The following is a 22,396-nucleotide window of genomic DNA, read 5'->3' as shown; positions in this document are numbered from 1 at the left end:
GGGGATCCAGGATTGGCCCCGCAGCTGCCCTGGGGGATCCAGGATTGGCCCCACAGCTGCTCTGGGGCTGGGGGATCCAGGATCAGCCCCACAGCTGCCCTGGGGGATCCAGGATCAGTCCCGCAGCTGCCCTGGGGCTGGGGGATCCAGGATCAGCCCCACAGCTGCCCTGGGGCTGGGGGATCCAGGATCAGCCCCACAGCTGCCCTGGGAGCTCAGGTGCCCCGAGGTGCCCGTGCCCCAGGATGCAGAGCCAGCCCAGCCCCTGCACTCTGCCAGCCTGGCACTCACCTGGGGGCACCCCAGGGTACCTGCAGTGCCCAGGCCAGGGCAGCAGCGCGGGGGGCAGCTGGGCCGTGCCCCCAGCACTGCCCCCACACAGAGCCCCCGCTGCCAGGCACTCCTGGCAGGGGCACCCCGACAATCCCAGCTTCCACGGTGCAAACCGAGGATTTTAGAGCGGCCGAGGCAAGGGATTGATTTCTTGCTTTGCTTTAAGTGCAGCTAATGTAATAGGTAATTTATTTAAATTGATAGCGCAGAGAGAAACTTGGTTTTCCTCTCCTCTGAAAGGATTCCACCGTGTTGGGTGACCCAGGTGAGCTGCAGAGCTGGGCTGAGGGCCCTGACACCTCCCAGCAGCGGCCTGGATCCGCTTGTCATATTTTTCAATTCATTACAGCCATTTTAGCAAACAACCACTATGGATTTCCTGTTACAACAGCTCTTTCTGTAAGTTGTGTGCGAGCTGGTCCCTGCCTTAACCGCTCACAGCAAAGCTGTCCCCCCAGGAAGGGCTCAGGGATCCCCAGAACCCCCCAGCTGAGCAGGGAGAGGGGGTGAGGGGTCCCCCCGTGCAGGCAGCCCAGCCCAGGGACTCGAGGTTCATCGGAGCCCTTCTGGGACGTGCCGGGGATGCTCAGAGCCCCTGGCCACGAGCACTGGGGGGAGGCGGCACCCCTGGATGTGAGTGTGGCTCTGACCCCCCTGGGAATCACCCCGAGCGCTCCCCACGGGATCCTGGGGGTGCCGGGCCCCGAGCAGCCGTCCCACAATGCCCGCGCCACCGAGGCAACGCCGCGATTCTGTGCCCAGCTCTTCCGACCCGTCCCGAGGAGGCAGGGGGTGGGCACGCACCCTGCAGAGCCGCGGGGAGCGGGCAGGGCTCTGGGAGCTGCCGGGCAGCCCCGCAAGCCGGGCCTGACACCGCAGCAAGGGCAGGAATGGGGAAGGAGCGGGGCCATGAGCTGGGGCCCCCCGGCACCTCCAGCACTGCCCAGGCTCTGCATCCCGGCCGTCCCAGAGCCTCCCCGGCCCCGGCCCCGGCAGGAGGCGGCCCCGGCTCCCTCCCGGTGCCGCTCAGCCCTCCGGCCCTGCCGGCGCTGCCGCTGCACTGCACCGAGCTCGCCGCGGAGCTGATCCCGCCACAGGGAACGGCGGAAATGCAACTTGTTGCCTATTTCCCAGAGTAATTAATTTCATCTGTATCGAACAAATGACATAATTTGAGGATTTCTGGGTTATGGATTAAGTAAAGACCAGATGAGAGCATCCTCATTGGCTCGGAGATTAATTAACAGTGTGAAGTGAAGCGAGCTCTCTCCTCTCCCGTGGCTGCTGCAGTTCCAATCCACCTGCCCTGCCTGTCCTGCCGTGGGCAGCAGCACTGCCATCCACCGGGGCAGGGGAGCTCTGGCCAGCCCTGCTCCCACACCAGACACTGGGGGAATGCCAGGGAACAAAACCACACTTCACGCTTCCTCCTCAAGGCTCCCTGCTCCCCTGCCTGGCTGAGCACGCCGTGATCCGTCCCCTCCATGCCCAGATCCATCCCCTCCATGCCCAGATCCATCCCCTCCATGCCCAGATCCATCTCCCCCTCCATGCTCAGATCCATCCCCTCCATGCCCAGATCCATCCCCTCCATGCCCAGATCCATCCTCTCCATGCCCAGATCCATCTCTCCCTCCTGCCCTGCTCCATCTCCCCCTCCTGCCCTGCTCCATCTCCCCCTCCATGCCCAGATCCGTCCCCTCCATGCCCAGATCCATCCCCTCCATGCCCTGCTCCATCTCCCCCTCCTGCCCTGCTCCATCTCCTCCTGGGGCATGGTCTCAGGCTGAAGATCTCCCCCCACACACCTCAGCCCCACTGAAGGTTTCCTGTGTGGGGCCAGGCAAACGGGGCTCGGTGCAGTTTTATCCTCGAGCCAGGCGTTTATTCAGGGTGCCTTGCAGTGCGGGATCTTTGATCCGGAGCAGCACCTCGTTAATTATTTCTCCCTTCTTCTGTGCCATCCCCTCACCGAGCCCCGGACGGAAAGGCTCCCTTCCAATGACTCTGCATAATGACATGGATTTGGACTCCAGCAAATTTGTTCAGTTTTATGGAGTATTATAGGAAAATGCTGTGAAATTAGGTTCTGTCTTTGCTATCACGCCACGGCCATCAGAGCGCTTTTATGTGCGGCGCCGAGACTGAGGGGTGGCAAAGGGAGTCCTGGCTGCAGGAATGTGGTGACCAGGGAGAGGGAGGAGCCCTGCAGTGAGGATGACACGGTGCAGCCCTACCCCGGGAGATAATGAAGCAAACAAGAAAGAGATGCAGATGAAGAGGGCTGCAAGCAAAGAAGCTGAGCCGGAGCGGCAGGCAGGAGGCTGGGGCAGCGGGCAGGATGGGAGGCCGGGAGGGCTGCCTTCTTCCTGTTTCCCCTCCTTAAAGTGCTCCAGGAGCCACACTCAGGACACCAGAAGGCAAATGCCACCAGCCTGGGGGACGCAGAAGGCTCCCCAAGGGGAGCTGCCTCTTGCCCAGCACACCTCTGTCTCTCCTTCCTCCTCCTCCCCAGCAGCTCCTTTCCCGAGCCAGCTCCTTCAGTGCTGCTGATCCCTTCCCGTTCTTTCTCTCTCCTCATCTCCTCCGCCCCCAGCCTCCCGCCCCCTCCCCTTCTCCTCAGCCCTGCTCCCCTGCACCTACCCCAGAGCGAGCTATTTTCTCCCTTGGCAACTTTATAACCCGTCTCCTCCCTGACAGCAATCCAGCAGATGCTTCGCTCCCAATCCCATGGCCCATAAACACCGGGAAAAGAAAACGTTATAAGGAGCAAACACCCGGATCTGCACACAGACGTGCACACACGTGTGCAGGCAGACGGGGACAGACGGGGGACAACGGGGGGATGCTGGGGGGACAGCTGAGCCTGCTTGGTGCACATCTGGACACCCCACATGGGCTGCAGCCCCCAAAAAGCACCGCAGAGGGGAGAGGTTTCCATAAGGCACGGGGAGGAGAGAGGCACCATCCATCCCTACGGCTCCCCAGCCCCACGCCCAGGGCTGCCCTGCATGCTGCTCCCCCTCGCAGCTCCGGCTCTCACAGAGAAATAAAACGGCCAAAAACCACACCAAAAAAAAGCAGAAAAAAAAAAGAGACAGCTCACCCCCCCGCTGTGATGGATGGGATTTTTTGGTGCCTGACAGGCCCTGAGCCTCTGGGGAGCAGCACTGATAAATCACACCTTTCAGCTGGCCGTGAACATCTTCACTTCCCAGCCAGGCCGGCCGCTGACACGGCAAAGCACGGCCCTGGCACGGCCCTGGCACAGCTCTGGCCCTGGCACGGCCCTGGCATGGCACAGGAATAGCCGTAGCACAGCCCTGGCATGGCGCTGGCACAGCCCTGGCACAGCCTGGCACAGCCCTGGCACGCCCTGGCACAGCCTGGCACGGCACTGGCACGGCGCTGGCGAGGGGCAGCGGGTCCCCCCCAGCCCGGCCACCTCCCGAGGGCCGCTCCCCGCCCTGGCTCCCAAACTCCCGGCCGAGCGCTGCCCCGGCTCGGGAGCGCCCGGCCGCGCTGGAACGGCTCCTGAGGATTCCCCGGAGCCGGCCCGGCAGAGCCCGGGCCCTGCAGCACCGCCCCGGGCCGGGCAGCACGGGCACAGGGCGAGCACAGCCCGGCAGAACGAGCTCCCCCGGGGCTGAAGCGCGAAGTAAGAAACCGGCAAGCAGCCAGCAAGAGAGCACAAAACCCAGCGAGCACTGAAAAACCCTGGACGGGGCTGCGAGCCCACGGGCTGCAACAGCGTCTCCAAGCGATGAAGAGAAAAATCAAGACGTGGACAGCGCTAGATTGGCCACGGGTGAAAGACGGCTCAGTTATTTCTAGCGCCAGAACCACAGAAGGACACTTCCAGAAGGACACTTCCCTCTGCTCCCGATGCACAGCCTCCCGGGAATTAGCAGAGCCCGCAGAGACAAATACTCCGAGCTGCGGGAGGAGCCCCAGGAGAGGCCCAAGGTGCCACACGCATCCCAGCGTGAGCCGGCACGGCTCCGGGGGGCTGCGAGAGGCGGCTCTGCCCTGCGGCAGGGCAGCCAGGCTCCGCGGCGCTGAGCACTGTCCTGGCTCCGCACACGATGTCCCGCTGTGCCCACAGCGGCCGGCCCCATGTCCCTGCGGGGTGACAGCCTGCGGGAGCACGGCACTCGAGGAAGAAACAGAGGTCCTTGAGGCTGGAATCGAGAATTCCTCGGCCTGGAGAGGCGCCGAGGGGATGGAGGAGCAGGGCTGGCCTGGGAGAGCAGAGCTCGGGGCAGAATCCAGCCCAGCGCGGCGCTCTGCGGAGGACAGAGATAATCACAGGCGTTTGCTCCCCGGCGTCCCCGCTCTGCTCTTCGCAGGGATCTTTCAAAACCACCAATGCATAAAACAACAACAGCAAAAGTTACCAGGGAGCCCCGTCCCCTCCCCGCCAAAGTTCGGAGCACGCTGTCATCAAGAAAAATGACGCTGGCAAGAGAGAAACCCGCTGGGGCTGCTGGCAATTTCCCAGGCTCCAGCCCCGATGAGTGTTTATCAATAATTTCAGGATCTGGCTGTCGCGGGCGCTGACGGGAGCGCGGGCAGGGAGGGCGAGTGTCAGCACCGGCAGGGAAATCAATTACCGGCTCCGCGGGAGCGGGGATTTGCTCGCCTTGCGGGGACGAGGCCGCTCGCCCGGCCGGCGCACGGAGCGCCGCGGCCCCGCTCGGTGACACGGAGGCGGGTCCCGAGCCGGGGCACCGGGCTGCCCGGCCCCGGGGATGCTCCGAGCCGGAGATGACGGAGCAGCAGCGCTGCGTGCGCTCAGCCGCCTCAGCCCGGCTGTGGCTCAGAGCTCCGGGGCTCCATCCCTGCCCCAGCACCCTCCCAGCGAGGTTCCGTCCAACACCTAACCCGAACCCGCTCCCTTCCAGCTCCACGACGCTCCCCCGGTCAGAAGAAAACAGCATCAGGAGCCCGAGCACACCGCAAACCTCTGCACGGCGCAGCAGAGACCCGCCGAGCCTCTCCAGACGGGATGGCTCCAGGGGGCTCCCACAATTCCACATCCCCTTCTTTAGGACCGGCCCAGAAGAGGACGTGTCCCGAGGCACCCCGTGCCCCAGGCTGGCCTGCCCAGCACCAGCCAATTCCCTGCCGGAGGGAATTCTGTTTCCCTCAAATTCTGGAGCATTTGTCCCAGCACCCTGAGGGGACCAGACCGGGAATGCTCATTGCTGCACTCTGTCTGCCAAGCCTCAGCTGTCCCTTCTGACAGGGACATTCTTTAATTAATTAATATTAATACTCTGCATGGTGTCAGACCTTCTCCTGTATTTCTGCTCCCTCCTGGAGCACCTCCCTTCCTGTCCCAGGCCCAGAGTGAGGCGATTCTGCAGGCAGGGCTGCCGGGTGTTCTGAGCACGGGGCTGGCATGGCCCTAATGGATTGGTGACACTGTTACATCCGTGGGTATTCCAGGAGAAAGGAAAAGGCCACTGGGTGTTCATACACTCTTGTTGTATTATTTAAGAGAAGCCATTTGAGAGCACGGGAGGAGCCGCGTCTGCTCCCAAAAGGAGGGGAAATAATGGAGGGGAATATTTGCAAAAAGCTCAGTTAAGTAAATATTTTATGCCAAATAATGTTATGGCTTTTGAATGATGCATGCAAGAGAGTTGAAAGGAGGTGAGGCACGGAGCAAGGAGCGCGTGGTGAGCGTGGAGGTGTCGGGGAGGGAGGAACACAGCGCCTTGGGCAGCGCCTCTCACCCTGCAGGGCTGTGCCACTCGCAGGAGCCGCCGGGAGAAGATCAGCCCTGCACGGGAGCAGGGCCTGGGGAGCACAGGACGGGCAGAGAGCGGGCAGAGGCTCTGCCCCGGCCCGGGAGGAGGGGGCAGGGAGAGCAGGAGAAAGGGCAGCCAGGGTGGTGGCAGGGGAAGGAGAGCAGGAGAAAGGGCAGCCAGGGTGGTGGCAGGGGAAGGAGAGCAGGAGAAAGGGCAGCCAGGGTGGTGGCAGGGGCAGGGAGAGCAGGAGAAAGGACAGCCAGGGTGGTGGCAGGGGAAGGAGAGCAGGGCCAGCGTGGAGCAGGGTTTCTCCGGGCACAGGAATTCTCCTCCCGGCAGGAGCAGGGCGAGCAGCTGGCACGAGGGAAGCACAGGGAGGAGTAAAATGCCATTAAGTGTAATCAGAAATTGAGCTAATCAATGAGCTCTGCAGCTGGGGATCAATGGCAGGCAGACGCGGCCATCAGCTCGGGAAGCTGAGCAGAGCTGCAGGCCCAGGGGGAGCGGTCGATGCCGGGATAGCCGAGCTGCAGAGGAGGGGTCCCAGGCAGAGAGCAGAGCCAGGCTGCAGCCACGAGGCTGACCCTGCTCCGCTCCACAGGGCCCAGACCCCACCGAGGAGCAGGAGGAGAGCCCAGGCCGAGCCCCGGCAACCCCCACGAGCATTCAGCAGCAGGGACCAGGGAACGGGAGCAGACCCCTCATCACCGCCCAGGGACGGCGCTTGGCTGCAGAGCGAGAGACAGAGATTTCCTCCCTGCTCCCTCCCTTTTGTCTCTCTCCCCACCTCGAGGGCTGGCCAGATCCCTCCCCAGGGCCCCCAGCACGGGAGGAGCTCACTCTCAGCGCGGAACAGTCACCCTCCCGAGCAGGAAGGGGCTGCACCAGCCCAGGTAAGCAGAGCTGCTGCTGAGTCAGGGCTCGCCCCGCCCTGAGCGGTGCCCCAGTGTCCCCCGGCTGGAGCCACCCGGCTGAGCCCCCGCACGGGGCTTCCTCAACAGGGAGGCTTGATTTTCAACCCATGAGCAAATTTACTGCTAGGAAAGGCAGACAGCAAGTGGGCACAACCTCTGGGGTTCTGACAACGCTGCCAGCGACTCACGCTTGGAGATGAGACCCTCCCCGGGCTCCATCAGACCCCGCTCAGCCAGCCCAACCCTCGTGCTGAGCACCAGCGCCGAGCTCCAAGGCTGCTGCCCTCAATCCCAAGCCCTGCTACTCCCTTCCCACGCTCGCCGAAGCTTGGTGGCCACAGCCCGATCACCCCGGAGGGCAGGGAGGCACGGGGGCAGAGCTGCCTCACAGGGTTCCAGCCCGGGCAGTGCTCGAGGAGGGGAAGGAAAGCAGCTGAGCCCCGAGATCCCTGCCGGGTGGGCTCCCTTCTGCCAGTGGGGTGAAATCTCACCCCTGATCCCAGGAAGTGTTCCTGGCCCTCCTGTTGCTCTGGACATGGGCTCCATCCCCTCTCCATCTCCGCTCCATCCCTGCTCCATCCCTTCTGCATCCCCTCTCCATCTCCTCTCCCTCCCCGCTCCTTCCCGGCTCCATCCTCTCTCTCCATCCCCTCTCCATCTCCGCTCCATCCCTTCTGCATCCCCTCTCCATCTCCTCTCCCTCCCCGCTCCTTCCCGGCTCCATCCTCTCTCTCCATCCCCTCTCCATCTCCGCTCCATCCCCTCTCCATGCCCGCTCCATCCTGGCTCCATCCTCTCTCTCCATCCTCTCTCCCTCCTCTCTCCCTCCCCGCTCCATCCTCTCTCCCTCCCCGCTCCATCCTCTCTCCATCCCCTCTCCATCCCGGCTCCATCCCCACTCCATCCTCTCTCTCCATCCTCTCTCCATCCTCTCCATCCTCTCTCTCCCTCCCCGCTCCCTCCCCGCTCCCTCCCCGCTCCATCCCCGCTCCATCCCCGCCGCTCCCGGGACTCTCCGGTCTCTCCCGCCCCCGCCGTGGCCGCACAGCGCCCCCTGCTGGCCAGGCCCGGCCGCGCGGAGGGGTCGGGGGTCTCTCTCGGGGTCTCTCTCGGGGTCTGTCCCAGGGTCCCTCCCGGGGTCCGTCGGGGCCCCCCCGGGCCCGTTGCAGGTTCCTCGCCGAGTGCCGCGGCCCCGCGGGCGCTGCCCGACCCTTCACCGCAGGGGCTGAGGGTGAGGGGTCATTTCGGGGGTCTCTTCAGTCACCCCCACGCCGGAGAGCGAGTCCAGCCCCGCGGACAGACCTGCCGGGACACCCCACAGCTCCCACAGCGGCTCCCGCGGGCACCAAGGCGGCAGCTCAGGGGCGAGAGCCAAACTCCAGCCTGCGGGTACCGGCAGCCAGCTCCTGCCCGAAGAGCCCCCCGCAGCACTCAAAGCTTCTTTTCCCACCTCCTTCCTCTTTTCCAGCCCTTCCAAGCAGCTTGGCTGGAGCACCTTCCTCCCTCCATCTGCTTCAGGGCTCGGGCCAAGTCCAGGGCTGCTCCCGGTTCCATCCAGCACCCCGGCAGTGCTGCCCTGCTCCTCGCACACCCATCACACCCAACGGCTCCACACACCCGCCACGGCCACCCCAGACCCCCAGGGATGCTGCAGTGCCCCCAGCTCTGCTCCTGGGGCGGCATGAGGCTCTAGCAGAGGTTTCAGTAACACTGATTCCTGGCTGATCCAGTCCTTGGTGCACAGCAGCCACCTGCCCCAGCGCTGCCCGTGTGCCCACGCGCCGCAGGGAGCTGCAGGCTTGCCCGTGGGGTGCTCAGCACATCACTTCTTCCCAAGGCTGGAAACAGGCTGGGACACCAAGCAGGACAGTTCCGCCGGCAGGAGGTTTCTCTGGGCTCATGTTCTCTATTTTTAGCCCCTTCTCCAATCTTCACAGAGCTAACTGGTGCACGAGGGCAGCATGGCCAGTGCCAGCCCCAGCAGGCCTCTGCAGGGACAGGGCTGACAGCTTGTGGTGCCCTCGGAGCTCCCCGCCTGCTCTCAGCAGCGTTTCCAAGGATGCAGGATTGGTGCCACCTGCCCCTGGTGCTCCAAAGGATGCTGAGCAGGACGCGGTGGGCCCAGAGCAGCCATGGCCCCCCGGGCACACGGACCCCCGGGCACACCCGCACACGGAACCTGGGGCGTTGTTAGTGCAAAATCAGCCCTTTAGCTGGAGCTCGCGGCGTCCCCAGGCAGGGTGGCCAAAGGTGATGTTCTTTATCTGTGCCTCACGCTCCTCAGATACCGATATCAAAATGTGCCCTGGAACGCCCCTTGACATCCAGCATTCCTGGAAGACGGGCGCAGCGCTGCTCCCTTGCTCATCCCTTCCCTCCCGGAGCAGCCGATGGACACGACACCTTATCAGCACCTGGCAGCAGCGGCACAGGGACTCGGTGACCCACCTCAGAACAGCACGCTGAATATTTGGGACTTTCCGTGAGCTTGGCAAGCGATAACATCTTTATCACGAGCCCTTTAAACCCTCGGTGCTGCCAAGAGGCTCTGTCCTCACTGAAGGACAGCACTGAGCTCAGGGCAACGCATGCAGATAAAAAACAGCTCCTTGAGTAAACATCCCTGTAGCTCCTTGAGTAAACATCAGTGCTGGGCTGGCAGGGAAGGTGTTGGGCTGGCGGGGAAGGCGCTGGGCTGGCAGAGAGGCACACCGAGCCGAGGGAGTGCAGGGTGGGGTGGCACACACCAGTGCTGGGTGCCGTCAGTCCAGCACCCGCTCCACAGCCTCTGGCAGCAGGAGGGCTGGCTCAGGGCTGGGGGCTCAGGGCAGGATCCAGCCTGGCATTTCCAGTGCCTGCAAACGCCCAAGGCTGCACTCCCAGCCGGGGCCAGCCCTGAGGTCCCCGCTGGGGCCCCCTGGACCTCTCGCGGTCTCCTTGCGGGATTGTCACACTGGGGAAACACCCACAGGGGAAGAGACCCCAAAGCCCCCTGAGAAATCAGTCCAGATGGGAATACTTGAGATGCTCAGGACTACAAAGAGGCTGTCGTTCCATCCAGGAAGAACAAACCCATGTGCCTGCGGCTCATCTACCCAGCTCAGTCTTGGGGAGAAACATCAAAGAATGACCCCAGATGGGGCGGGGGGAAAGGTGGAGACAGCTCTGCTTGGTGAGGAGAGGGTGGCAGGCAGTTAGGAAGGAAAGCACCAAGGAATAAAACTGCAACCTGAGCAGAGGAAGATCAGCAAAAACATAAAGGTTGTGAGCTCAGAGCCCAGGGAACCAAGGCAACCTCTGTTACATAACTCTACAAAAGCCTTAAACTCAGTTTTTCTGAGAAACGAGTCGTCAGCAATGATTAAACCCCAGAGAAGCCATAAACCAGCAGATATTGATACGATGGGATGCTGATACAGCGAAGCTCAGCGGTGCACGAGCAGATGAGGGTCACCTGTGGGGAGCAGCAGGGCACAGTGGGACACGGGGGCTTCAGAGCTGGGCTCACCCTCAGGAGCATCTCCAGGGGTTGATGCGCAGTCAGGATCCAAGGAAGAGCCTCCTCCTCCAGCGAGCAGCTCAACAAAGCCACACTGGAAAACCCTGGGTGGAGCCCAGCCCCTCCCTGAGCCTCCGAGCCTCCATCTCAGGGTGGACAAGCTGTCCTGGGGCGTGAGGTGCCTTCTGAGGCTGAGCTGCTGACCACGGAGCAGGGCACAGCGAGAGCCAGCAGCGGGGACAGGACACCACGGGGGCTGAGAGGGACGGGGGCTGTGGAGGCAGGTTCCCAGCCTCCCCCCACACCAGGAACACACTGCTCACACACACCAGAACAGCTCCACCGCCACCAGATTTGGCGTTTGACCCAGAAGGAACTATAAGACACACTAGAGACACTTGTCCCGATAGCAAACGCTGGCTGAAGCCACGCACCCGATCAACAACTGCACGATTAGATAAGGACTGAACTTAGTCCCACCCTGCAGGTATTAATGCGAGCTCTGCGGACACCTGGGCCGCTCGGCTCAAGGGCACGAAGATGCTGCTGCCACTGGCGCTGCTCTTTGCCGCCCTGTCCGCGGGGAGATGCATGCCCCTGCAGCAGGCGCCCAGCCGCAGCAAGCTGCTCCTGGTGTCCTTCGACGGCTTCCGCTGGAACTACGACCAGGACGTGGAGACCCCCAACCTGGACGCCATGGCTGCCGACGGCGTGAAGGCCAAGTACATGACTCCCCCCTTCATCACCCTCACCAGCCCCTGCCACTTCACGCTGCTGACCGGTGAGCACCCCGCCGCGGGAGCCGGGGAAGGGCAGGGGCAGGGCTCGGGGGCCAGGGAGGGACACGAGGTCAGGAGGCATCCAGACCACCCAGAGCCAGCAGCACACGGGGCTTCAGAGCAGACGAGGCAAGAGATGCAGATGTGGTAGATTTAAACTAGACACAGAGAAATTCCTCCCTGTGAGGACGGTGAGATTTCCCAGATTTCCCCATCCCTGGAAATGTCCAAGGCCAGGTTGGATGGGGCTGGGAGTCAGCCTGGCCAGGACACGAGGTCAGGAGGCATCCAGAACATCCAGAGCCAGCCACACACGGAGCTTCAGAGCAGACGAGGCAAGAGATGCAGATGTGGTAGATTTAAACTAGACACAAAGAAATTCCTCCCTGTGAGGATGGCGAGGCACAGATTCCCCAGATCTCCCAGATTTCCCCATCCCTGGAAATGTCCAAGGCCAGGCTGGATGGGGCTGGGAGTCAGCCTGGTCCAGTGGAAGGTGTCCCTGCCGGTGGCAGGGAGGTGAAACGGGATGGTTTTTAAGGTCCCTCCCAACTCCAACCATTCTGGGATTCCGTGAACCGAACCTGTATTGATCAAAGGTAAATAGCACCAGACCAACTCGACACCCTCCTTTGATAAGATAAATTATTTTTTAAACAAGGGAGATGCTCTAAATTTAATCTTTCTGGACTTCAGTAGTGCATTTGATACAGTGCCACATGGGAAATCATTAGTTAAGATGGAGAAGATGAAGATTGGTACAAAATCTGTAACGTGGGGAAGTGAGAGGCTACGGGAGGAGGACAGAGCGGATGCTGAGAGGAGATTGTCAGCTGGAGGGAGGGCACCAGGGGAATTCTTGAAGAATCGATTTTGGAGCCAATCTTATTTAAGATTTTAATTAATAACCTTGGCATAAAAGAGTGGAGCATGCTAATGAAATCTGCTGATGGGCAAAAGCAGGGAGGCAGCGTCAATAGGAGGGAGGATGGGGACATCGTGCAGAAGGGACTGCACAGCCTTCAGGACCAGAATAATAAAAACAGCACAAAATGTAAGGGTCAAAACACATCTCTCCCTTCCGACGGAAACTTCTGCTCACCGACCTCACCCTCGCAGACTGTGAAAAACAGCAAAACTGAAACACCAGGTGATTAGAGACACCCAGGTAGCAGGAACCTGCCCGTGCCCAGCGGGCAGCAACAACTGCAGGTGGTGCCAGTGCCCGGCCGGGTCCAGGTGAGACCCACCAGGCACCAACTAACCCACCCGGGAAGCAGCAGCCCCCCAGCATCTCCCTCCCTGCCCCGGGACCCCACTCGGCAGAGGGCAAGGGTAGGAAGGGGAGGCCAAAGGTCCCCTCTGCCCCACAGCCAGTGTTTGGGTGAGACCCCCCAGCACAGCCTGGCTCACCCCCTCCTCTCTTCTCTCCCGCAGGGCGGTACCTGGAGAACCACGGGGTGATCCATAACATGTGGTTCGACACCAAAACGGGCGTGAAACTGCCCTACTACACCACGCAAGGCATCAGCAGCTGGTGGGACAACGGCAGCCTCCCCATCTGGATCACTGCCCAGAGACAGGCAAGTGTGGCACCTCCTCACACACACAGACCCACCCAACCCGCCATCCCCCAGGAAGATCCACAGGCAAGCCACGATCCCTGGTGGCTGTGAGATCCCAGCCTCCCCGTGAATGCCAGGCTAATCAGACCAGCAGAGAACTGAAATCCCCAGACTCCGGCAGGAATAATTATGATCGCTCTACTAAAAATAGCAAAAAATAATGGATGCATTTCAGCTTTATTAAGACATTAATAAAGCAGGTTATCCTGCTCCTGTTTAAAGAAGCCTCACCAGTTGCTCAGGGAGCATCCTGAGCCTGGGAGCCCCGCACAGCCCGAGGCACATCCAGGGCAGCTGGGGGTGGCAGCAACAGGGAGCTGCAGCAAGCCCAGCAGGCTGGAATCCGGCTTTGAGGCAGGACATGAAACCCAGCCCAAGACCTTTGCCCACGTCTGCCTGCCAAACTGGCTCCTCTGGCCTCAGTAAAACACACCTTCACGCCGCGAGGGTCAAGAGGCAGAGGGCCCACGCGAGGTGCGAATGGGCCACTGGTTCCAAAGTTTTAACTGGTGTTAGAACACGGCGAAGGGACCGGGTGCGAGGGCAGTGCTTTCAATTAATCACTTTTAATTGGCAGTGAGCAAGAAAACCTCATTAGAGGCAGAGGTAGACACGGGGGACTGAATGAACTAATCGTGTTAGGAGGTGGCAGCACTGACAGATGGAAGGATGGTGCCGAGAGAACTCAGGTGAGTTTATGGAATGCCTCCACTCGCAGGGTTTGAAGACAGGCTCTATCCACTTCCCTGGAACCAAGGCGAAGTACCAAAAGGAAGAAGTGTTCAAGAAGTTGGTGGAACCCGCTTTGTTCAACTACAGCAACGAAGCCAACTGGAGGCAGAGCATCGACACCGTCATGCAGTGGTTCACGGTGGACAACCTCGACTTCATCACGCTCTACTTTGGGGAGCCAGACTCCGCAGGACACAAGTTCGGCCCTGAATCCCCACAGAGGAAAAACATGATCAAGCAGGTGGACAGAACGGTCGGTTACTTGAGGCAGCGGATCCGGGAAAGCGGCCTGGAGCCAAACCTCAACCTCATCATCACGTCCGACCACGGCATGGAGACCGTCGTGAAAACCGACGAGATCCACCTCCGCACCTTCAGCAACTTCTCGTTCAAAGACATCGCCTTCGAACTCCTGGATTACGGACCAAACGGCCTCCTGGTGCCAAAGGAAGGGAAACTGGAGCACGTGTACTCCGTCCTGAAAAACGCCCACCCAAAACTGCACGTTTTCAAGAAGGAAGAGTTTCCAAAGAGGTTCCACTACGCCAACCACTCCCGGATCACCCCACTTTTGATGTACAGCGACCCAGGCTACGTGATCCACGGGGTAAGGTGTACGCCCAGGCACGTCCTACTGTCCTTTGGGGTGTGCCTCTCACTCCTCCCCTCCCACAGCACCCACCCAGCTTTAGGCCTCTGTGCTAACTGCTCTCCATACGCACAGATACAAATTCCAGCTCTTTGTCTAAAGATCTTCTCTGCTGCTGAGAAGAGAAAGTATCCAGAAACCTTGGGGTAGGAGTTGCATGAATGCAGAATATTCACTGCATGCAGAATATCCAGTGCAGAATATCCACAGCAGAATATCCACTGTAGAATATCCACTGCAGAATATCCACTGCAGAATATCCAGTGCATGCAGAATATCCACTGCAGAATATCCAGAGCAGAATATCCACTGCAGAATATCCACTGCAGAATATCCAGTGCAGGATATCCACTGCTGGATCCTCTCCTAGCCTGGCTTAAGTGAAGCCCAGCACCAAGGCCAGCAGGCAGCTTCCCACTGGAAGCTCCTCAGTACAACAAAATTTGGCTGTGCCTTCGTTTGGGGAGGGAACTTGCAGGACGTAATTGCTTGGGAGCGGTGTCCGGAGGCACCTCAGCCTCTGCAGAGTTTAGCACCAACAGATCAGCTCCCAAAACTGAAAGGAACCGACCAGACCATCAGAACCCAGACCACTGAACCCCGGAGCAGGAGGAGGGAGAGGCGGGCGCCTGCGGGGGGCAGCGGGGCCGGGGTGCTCACGTTCCTGCTGTCCCCTCCAGAGGTACAAGGTCCAGTTCAACAAGGGGGAACACGGCTTTGACAACGAGGCCATGAACATGAAAACCATCTTCCGAGCCGTGGGACCCGCCTTCAAGAAGGGGCTGGTGGTGGAGCCCTTCGAAAGCGTCAATGTCTACGCCCTCCTCTGTGAGCTGCTGGGCATCACCCCCGAGCCCCACGACGGCTCCCTGGAGGTCACCAAGCCCATGCTGAGAGAACCCGGTGACAGTGGCAGTGGCGGTGACAATGGCAATGGCGGTGACAATGGCAATGGCGGTGACAATGGCGGTGGCAATGGCGGTGACAATGGCGGTGACAATGGCGGTGACAATGGCAATGGCAATGGCGGTGACAATGGCGGTGACAATGGCAATGGCGGTGGCAGCAATGGTGAGCAGAGGGAGTCTTGGGGGGCAGGGGGAGGGCAGCAGGAAGTGACAGTGGGCACCAGGAACAGCAACAGGCTCCAGAAGTGGCAATGGGCACCGGGGGCAGCAATGGGCACCGGGAGTGCACCGGGAGCACGCCGGGGGTGGCAATGGGCACCGGGAGCTCACTGGGAGCGCACCGGGAGCGGCACCGGGCACCAGGCGCGGCACCGGGAGCGGCACCGGGCACCGGGAGCAGCACCGGGAGCGGCACCGGGAGCTCACCGGGAGCGCCACCGGGCACCGGGCGCGCTCCGCTCCGCCGGGATTCCCGCGGGAACAGCGACACCTGGCGGCCGCCGCCGCTCCCGCTGCCGGTTCCGGTGCACCGGGCCGTGCTCCCGCCGCCCCCTCCGCCGCTGGGCCCCCGCGCTCCGTAACCGGGCAGAGCTCACCGTGGCACGGCGGCGGAGCCGCTCCCGGCCGGGGGGAGGGGGCAGAATGGGTGGCGGGAGGTGACAGTCACCCGTCACCGGCGGGTGCCGGGCCCGGGCAGAGCTGGCACCCACCGCCCTCTCGGCACGGCAGGTTCGGGCTCTCTCCATCCCAAGAGGCTGCCGCTGGTGCTGGGGCTCGCTGTGCTTCTGGGATGCCGGGGAGGAGTTTTCTAACACCATCAGGTAACCCCCAAGGACCCCGCGGGGGGCAAACACCCCGGCAAACCGTGCCCCGTTCGGGCGCGGTCCCCCCGGGTTTCCCCTGCCTGTGGAGCCCCCCGAGACCGCTCCCTGCAGGACACAGCGGGGGCTTCACACCTCACACGCGGCTCTGGGTTTTCCTGCCCGGGTGAGCACTGACACCGCCAGGGCACGGGCCGGGCTGCAGAGAAGGGGTGGGCACCCTCTGGGACCCTGCCACAGCCCCTGCCCTGTCCCCTCTGTCCCCTGCGTGCAGCCAGGTCCGGACCGTGGCAGGAGCAACCCCGAAGGGGGAATCCTCCTCTGTCGGCAGCTCTGCACTGGCTGTGCGTGGTGCCAGACCAGAGTTTGTCGCTTTCCCTCGCAGTGCGAATTCGTCCGGAGAACCACCAGAACAAAGGGCTCCTGATCCATTCCCTGGCACGACGCGCCTCCGGCCGACACCTGCGGGCTGCAGAGACCTGAAACAAGCACCAGCAACGCCGCACTCTCCTGTCCTGGCAGCCCCCGAGCTCCAGAACTCTGCCAGAACACATGGCAAGATGGGGAAGGACACGGCTCACAAAGACAACCGGTCCCAGGCTCAGGGAACGGGACAGAATTCCCAAAACCTCTCTAAATTCCTGACCCGCGCTCCTCCGGCACGCCTGGGTCCCCGGAGGAGACGCCTGTCCCGGGCTTTGGGGGGACACACGCCTGTCCTGGGCTTTGGGGGGACACCGGGACGCACTGCTGCGGGAGGTGGCACTGCTGTCCAGCCTGGCACGGTCACCCGGGTTGGCATCCCCCCAAATGCGGGAGGCACAACAGCTCCAGGTGGGTTTGGAGCAGAGGCAGCTGATACACAATGAGTGTCCAAGCCAATTAAATCTGTTCCGAGCGAGCCGGGAGCCTCCCCTGAAAGGCGCCAGGCCCCACCCAGGGTGGAGCCGCTCAGGTGGGACCTGCCCAGGACACGGAGGGCCCCGTCGGTCCCTGCTGGCCACATGCGGGGCCGGCCGTGGCACCCGAAGCGTCCCCAAGTCACTCGGCAGCGGCAGCTCCTGCCCCAGGAGCGCTGGGTGCGCTCAGCACCATCCCGCCTGTCCTCCTGTGCTCTGCGGCCGCGGCCAAACCTGGGGAACGCCGCCTGCGCACCCCTGAGCAGCAAACCTGCAGGCAGGACGGGCCTGGCTGCACGCTCCATGGCACAGCTGCTGAGACCTGCCCCACGCGCGGCTCCTGGGGGCTCTGGGAGGGCACTGATGCGTTTTGGAGAGACGGGGAACGCGGCGGTGCCAGGGCCAGGACCCCCAGCCCGCAGCGAGCAGCCCTGTGATGCCTGAGCCAGGGGCGGGCCGGTCGTGCCAGGCTCCCAGGAGCTCTGCCCAGCAGGGCTGAGGCCAAAGCCCTGCACAAATCCAAACCTCCCTGCGCAGGAGGCAGCCCAGGGTCCCTCAGCCAGGCTGGGGCGTAGGGGACGGGGAGCACGACTCCCCCACCCCGTCCAGCAGCCCCCGCTCCAGCCCTCCCAGCGTGGCGTTCCGGCACCCCCAGAGCCCTCCCCGATGCTGCGGCGCCTTTCCCCGGCCCTGTGCCTCATCTCAGGGGCTCGATAAACATCTGTTGCCATAGAGACTCGCTCGCTGCATCGGCTTCACCCGACGAGATGAAACAAGAGCCGCACCCTCAGAAAAACAGGAAGAAAATGTTTGGCTTGAAACGGTGCTGGGGTGGGGGTCAGGGCAGCGGCAGCAGCAGGGAGGCTCCGAAAGGGGAGTGCGGCCGTTGGAAATGGGATTAATGATAAGAGCGTGCACAGAAACCTCCCGGCTCTCCTGCTGGTGACCTTGGGGCTTCCCTGCAAGGCAGCACAGCCCGGCACATTGCAGGGCAGGGGCAGCCAGCTCTGCTGCTGTCCTGGAGATCCTGGCAGAGCCTGCAGGGCTCAGAACCCACTGGTACCAGGCTCTGACCGTCCTTGTGCCCAGCAGGCACAGACAGGATCACAAACCCATGGAACGGTTTGGGTTGGGAGGGACATTAAAGCCCACCCAGTGCCACCCCTGCCGTGGCAGGGACACCTTCCACTGTGCCAGGCTGCTCCCAGCCCCAGTGTCCAACCCAGCCTGGGCACTGCCAGGGATCCAGGGGCAGCCCCAGATGCTCTGGGCACCCTGTGCCAGGGCCTGCCCACCCTCCCAGGGAAGAATTTCCTCCTAACATTTAACCTAAATCTCTCCTCTCTGAAGTTTAAAACCACTTTCCTGACCTATCGCTCTCTGCCCATGTAAAATGCCACTCTCCCTCTGTTTATAAGCCTTTAAGTGCTGAGAAGCCGCAGTGCTCATAGGGCTGGCTCCAGTCGGGTCCCCAGACCCACACAGGGAACACGGAGTGTGCAGCGACCAACCTCCTGCCACAAATCCTCCTCTGAGAGCTGATCTCCCCTCAGCTGGGAGCAGGAACTGAGCTCCTGACTCAACCAGCAGCATTTGGGCGAGACAGAGCCCTGCCAGAAAAACCCACGGTGAGGAAGGGACCACCCTGGAGAAGGGCCCACCCCTGACACACCCCTGCAGGAAGGTTTCCCTGCCCTCCAGTCACAGGGTCTGCCACAGGACACACCTGGGCGGGGCTGCTCCCCCAGGATGCAGCCCGCTGCTCACGGTTCTTGCTGCAGCCGCGTTGCCAGCACGGAGCATCCCCCGAGCCCTGGGATTCTGAGCACGGGGGAGCCGGGGGATCCCCCTCCCTGGCCCGAGAGCGGGTCCTGTTCCTCCATCCCCCCGTACCCAGCTCCCGCTGCCTCCCGCCCTGCTGGTTTCCCGGTGTCCCAATGTCCCCGTGTGGCTGTGTCCCGGTGTCCTGGTGTCCCAATGTCCCAATGTCCCGGTGTCCCGGTGTCCCGGTGCAGTACCGGCAGCCGGCGGCCGAGGGCTCCCGAGCCGCGCTCAGGCCCCCGCGCTCCCGGCACGGGCGGGGGAAGCGGCTCCCGGTAAAAGCCCGGCCCGGAGCATCTCCCCGAACCCGCGGCGCCCGCAGCCCCCGGCCCCTCGCCCCTCGCTCCCCGGCACCCGCCGCAGCTCCGGCCGCCCGGCCCCGCGCAGGGATGCTCCAAGGGGTTCCCCGGAGACCCAGGACGCACGCCGGAACCTCAGCATCCCCTCCTGGCCCGACTGCGGGCCCCGGGCTGAGGGATGCTCCCGTGTCCCCGGCCAGACGGGTGGGACGGATCCTCCCCGCTGTGGGTGCGAGTTTTCCCCCCACAGACACTCGGAACTAAAGCAGCTCCTGCTCCCGGCCCGGGAGCCATCTCCAGCTCAGCCTCCTCCACGGAAGCCCCGAACTGTCGCGTTTTGCATCTCCCTGGAGCCTTTCCCGGCCCTTCCCGCCGCTCCTCACCCTCGTGCACGGGCAATGCGGGACATTTTCAGCAAACGCGTCCCGGTGACAAAGCCCAAAGCCCCGCCCGGCCTTGCCCGGACACAGCCGCCGCCTGCTCCCCGCGCCTGCCATCCCCACGTAATTCATTGCCCGCCGCCCCCCTCCCCGGGCCGGGGGTCACGCAGCAGGGAGAGCCCCGCTGTGTCTTGCATCCCAATTTGCCATGCATTTCCACACCATTTGCTTCCTTTTCTTTTTCCTGCACCGGGAAGCTGCTCGCCGCCCAGGGGTCCCAGCCGCTCCGGGATGGGAACACAACGACAAACACACGAGGACACGTATTTATTTATGGCACGCCGTGTGTGGGGACACTGCCGCCTCCCGAAGTGCCTGCCCTGGGGGTGGCACGCGTCCCTCTGACTCCCGCACGGGGCCGCAGGACCCCGACACGACGCGGTGCCTGGCCACCCCATCCTGGGAGCCGCACAGCCCCGTACCCGGCCGCAGTACCCAAATGAGATGCAGATCCCTGCGCTTTGATTGGCTGACGCCTTGGGGAGAAAACAGCCACCATTTGCCCGCAGCAAACATGGCCACCGAGGCCCGGCTGGCCCCCGGGCTGGCCCCAGCCTCACCCTCTGGGGTCAGGGACATCCCGCCCCCGCAGTCACCGCTGCCACGGGGGTCCCGCGGCGCCGGAGGGAACGGGGCACCCCTGCAGTGCCCCTGCTTTGGGGGGCCCAGCACCAACACAGAGGCCAGGGGCCCTGTGGGAACCCCCCGGCCTGGACCCCCACCCTGCACCCCCCAGGGCTCCCTGCTGTCCCTCACTCAGCCTGGCAGGACGGGCAGAGCACAGAGCCCGCAGCAGCTCGGGGCTGACCTGAACTGGTTCCCAGTAAAGCCCAGTTTAAACAGATTTCCAGTCCGGGCAGCAGCACAGCCCCTTTCCCCTCAGCACACTAAGGGGACTCGGATCACCCCCGTCCCTTCCTTCACCACCAAACCCCCACTTCAGCTGACAGCCCCTGCTACAGACACAACACAGGGCGCCCGCATTCCTGGGATGCCTGGCCTCCTTGGGAAAAGCTACAAAATCAGGCTCCATCAGAGCAGCTCGGGGGTCTGACTCTCATTTTTGAGATGACGACGGTTTTCACGGTGAGGGGTGAATTTATTGGCCCCATGGGGTGTCATTGGCCCCATGTCACCGTGCCTGTGGGAGCGCGGGGCCGAGTGATCCAGTGCGTGTTGCTGAGTTCCTCCAGAAAGGCGAAGCCCCTGCTGGGGATGGCAAACGCTGAATTCATGGAATTCGTGGAAAAGGCACTCGCAGGTGGAGCCACAGCTCTGGCAGCAGCAGGGGGGGCATCTCGTCCCACTCCAGCGGGGGCAGCCCCGGGGGCAGCTCCGACCAGCCCAGGGAAGCTCCAGGGCTGGGACGGTCTCCTCTGGCTGACCAAGAGGGAGCAGGACACCCCTGAACAGCAGCCCTGGGGTACCCCACTCTGCCAGGGGTAAAAGGCACGGAGCCCACGGCAGCCCAGGGACTGCCCAGGAGCAGTTTTTAATAAACCCTGGGAGGAGAAAGGAGATTCCCAGCCCAGGGAGCAGCACGGTCCTTTCCACCCTCAGCAGGAGCAGGATGTGTGGCATGGGGGCTGAGCAGCATTAGGGATCACTCAGAGTCCCCACGAGGGACCAGGGACAATGCTGATGGCACAGCCCCACAAACGCTGCGGTCCCTAAGGTGACACAAATGCCAAGGGCTGCTCCCACTTCCGAGCCCCAGCCCCTCGCCAGCCCGGCAGACAGCAGATGGAGCCTCTCCACTCACACAGCCTCCCCTCCTTGGCCCCGGGAAGGCAGAGAACGGCGACCCTGGCCCTGCATCCTCCTGGGGACCCCAGGAACAGCAGCACTGAGGGGCGGCTGGGAGACGAGCTCAGCCAGCGTCACCCAAATCAGGGCTCCTTCCCCACAGGGGTCGTCTCTGAGAGCCGAATCCCCGCAGCCAGGGGAGCCCCACGGCTCCTCGTCCCTCGGGCTGCCCCACACCGCCGGCACGGCTGTGCACGGCCAGGGGAGGTCACACAGGGCCGCTCTAAAACCTCCGAGGTGCCGCACACAAAGAGCCGAGCTGGCAGAAGGGAAATGAACTCAAACAAAAAGTGCGGCGCTGTTACAATTCTGTGTCACCTTCGGCTAAAAAACCGCTCCTGCCGCTCTTCTCCTCAGCGAACGGCCGCGGTAATTGTCAAAGAAAACAACGAAAGGTGACAGCGCCCGGCCCGGCACAGCCCCAGCGCCCCACGCACGTCCACACCCCGCGGGGCCCCAGGCGGTCCCGCTCCCGGACGAAGCGTCCGGTCCTCCGCCTCAGAGGGTCCCCCGTGGTGACAGTCCCCCCGCCGCGGGGACAGCCCAACGCACCCGCTGCCGCTCCAAACGCTTCTCTAAACCCGGCACGGCCGAACCCGGCACGGCTGAACCCGGCACGGCTTACCGGAGACGGCAGTGCCCGGGGTGCGGGCGAGGCCCCACGCAGGACACCCCATGGCCCGTCCGGCTCCCGCTCAGTCCCTGCGCGCCGCGGGCACCCAGGCGCCGGGGCGACGGCAATTCATATCCCTGCGGCTCCCGCACGGTTAACGGCAGGCTCCGGGCCCGCCGAGGAGAACTCCCTGAGGTGCTGACTCATCTTCTTCCATGCCTGTAAAGCACCATATTTCATCCTTCCACGCCCACAGCGCACAACCGCCGTGCAGCAGCTCCTCACGCAGCCCCGCACGCCCCGGTGCGTGCGGTGCCGGCGCGCTCGGTGCCGCCGCACCCCCGGCAGCGCGGCTCGGGCGGGATCGTGGGCCGGGCGCTACCGAGCCGCGAGCCGGCACCGCGCGAGGGGCACAGCCGGCCCACCCCCCCGGGAAATCTTTTATTCTATTTAATCAACTATTTTAGGACTGAAACGTGCCGCTGCTGCCGCCGCCCGATCC

At 63.0% G+C, this 22,396-nt stretch overlaps 2 protein-coding genes across 2 annotated transcripts in view; one reads left to right on the top strand and one right to left on the bottom strand.

Annotated features, from left to right (window-relative positions):
* The window catches only part of RBFOX3 (RNA binding fox-1 homolog 3), a 134,261-nt gene extending 112,074 nt beyond the window's left edge, over positions 1 to 22,187 (bottom strand). Inside the window, exon 1 of the mRNA XM_038156999.1 lies at positions 21,907 to 22,187. The gene's annotated coding sequence lies outside the window, so the exon portion shown is untranslated. The remainder of the gene's footprint in view (positions 1 to 21,906) is intronic.
* Positions 11,062 to 15,776, top strand: ENPP7 (ectonucleotide pyrophosphatase/phosphodiesterase 7). Its single transcript, XM_038157584.1, has 5 exons — positions 11,062 to 11,283; positions 12,719 to 12,864; positions 13,625 to 14,245; positions 14,968 to 15,358; positions 15,442 to 15,776. Exons 1-5 carry the CDS (start codon positions 11,094 to 11,096, stop codon positions 15,774 to 15,776), a joined length of 1,683 nt encoding a protein of 560 aa, XP_038013512.1. The 5' UTR covers positions 11,062 to 11,093.
* Positions 22,188 to 22,396: the final 209 nt, after the last annotated feature.

Source organism: Motacilla alba, chromosome 18 (genome assembly GCF_015832195.1).
Source record: "Motacilla alba alba isolate MOTALB_02 chromosome 18, Motacilla_alba_V1.0_pri, whole genome shotgun sequence".
Classification (NCBI taxonomy): domain Eukaryota; kingdom Metazoa; phylum Chordata; class Aves; order Passeriformes; family Motacillidae; genus Motacilla; species Motacilla alba.
This window is presented reverse-complemented; position numbering and strand designations above follow the sequence as displayed.

Coding starts and splice junctions, on each gene's coding strand:
- ENPP7 (XM_038157584.1), top strand. CDS start 11,094: ATGCCCCTGCAGCAGGCGCCCAGCCGCAGCAAGCTGCTCCTGGTGTCC. Junction 11,284..12,718: donor CCACTTCACGCTGCTGACCG/GTGAGCACCCCG, acceptor TCTCTCCCGCAG/GGCGGTACCTGGAGAACCAC. Junction 15,359..15,441: donor CAATGGCGGTGGCAGCAATG/GTGAGCAGAGGG, acceptor AGGCTCCAGAAG/TGGCAATGGGCACCGGGGGC.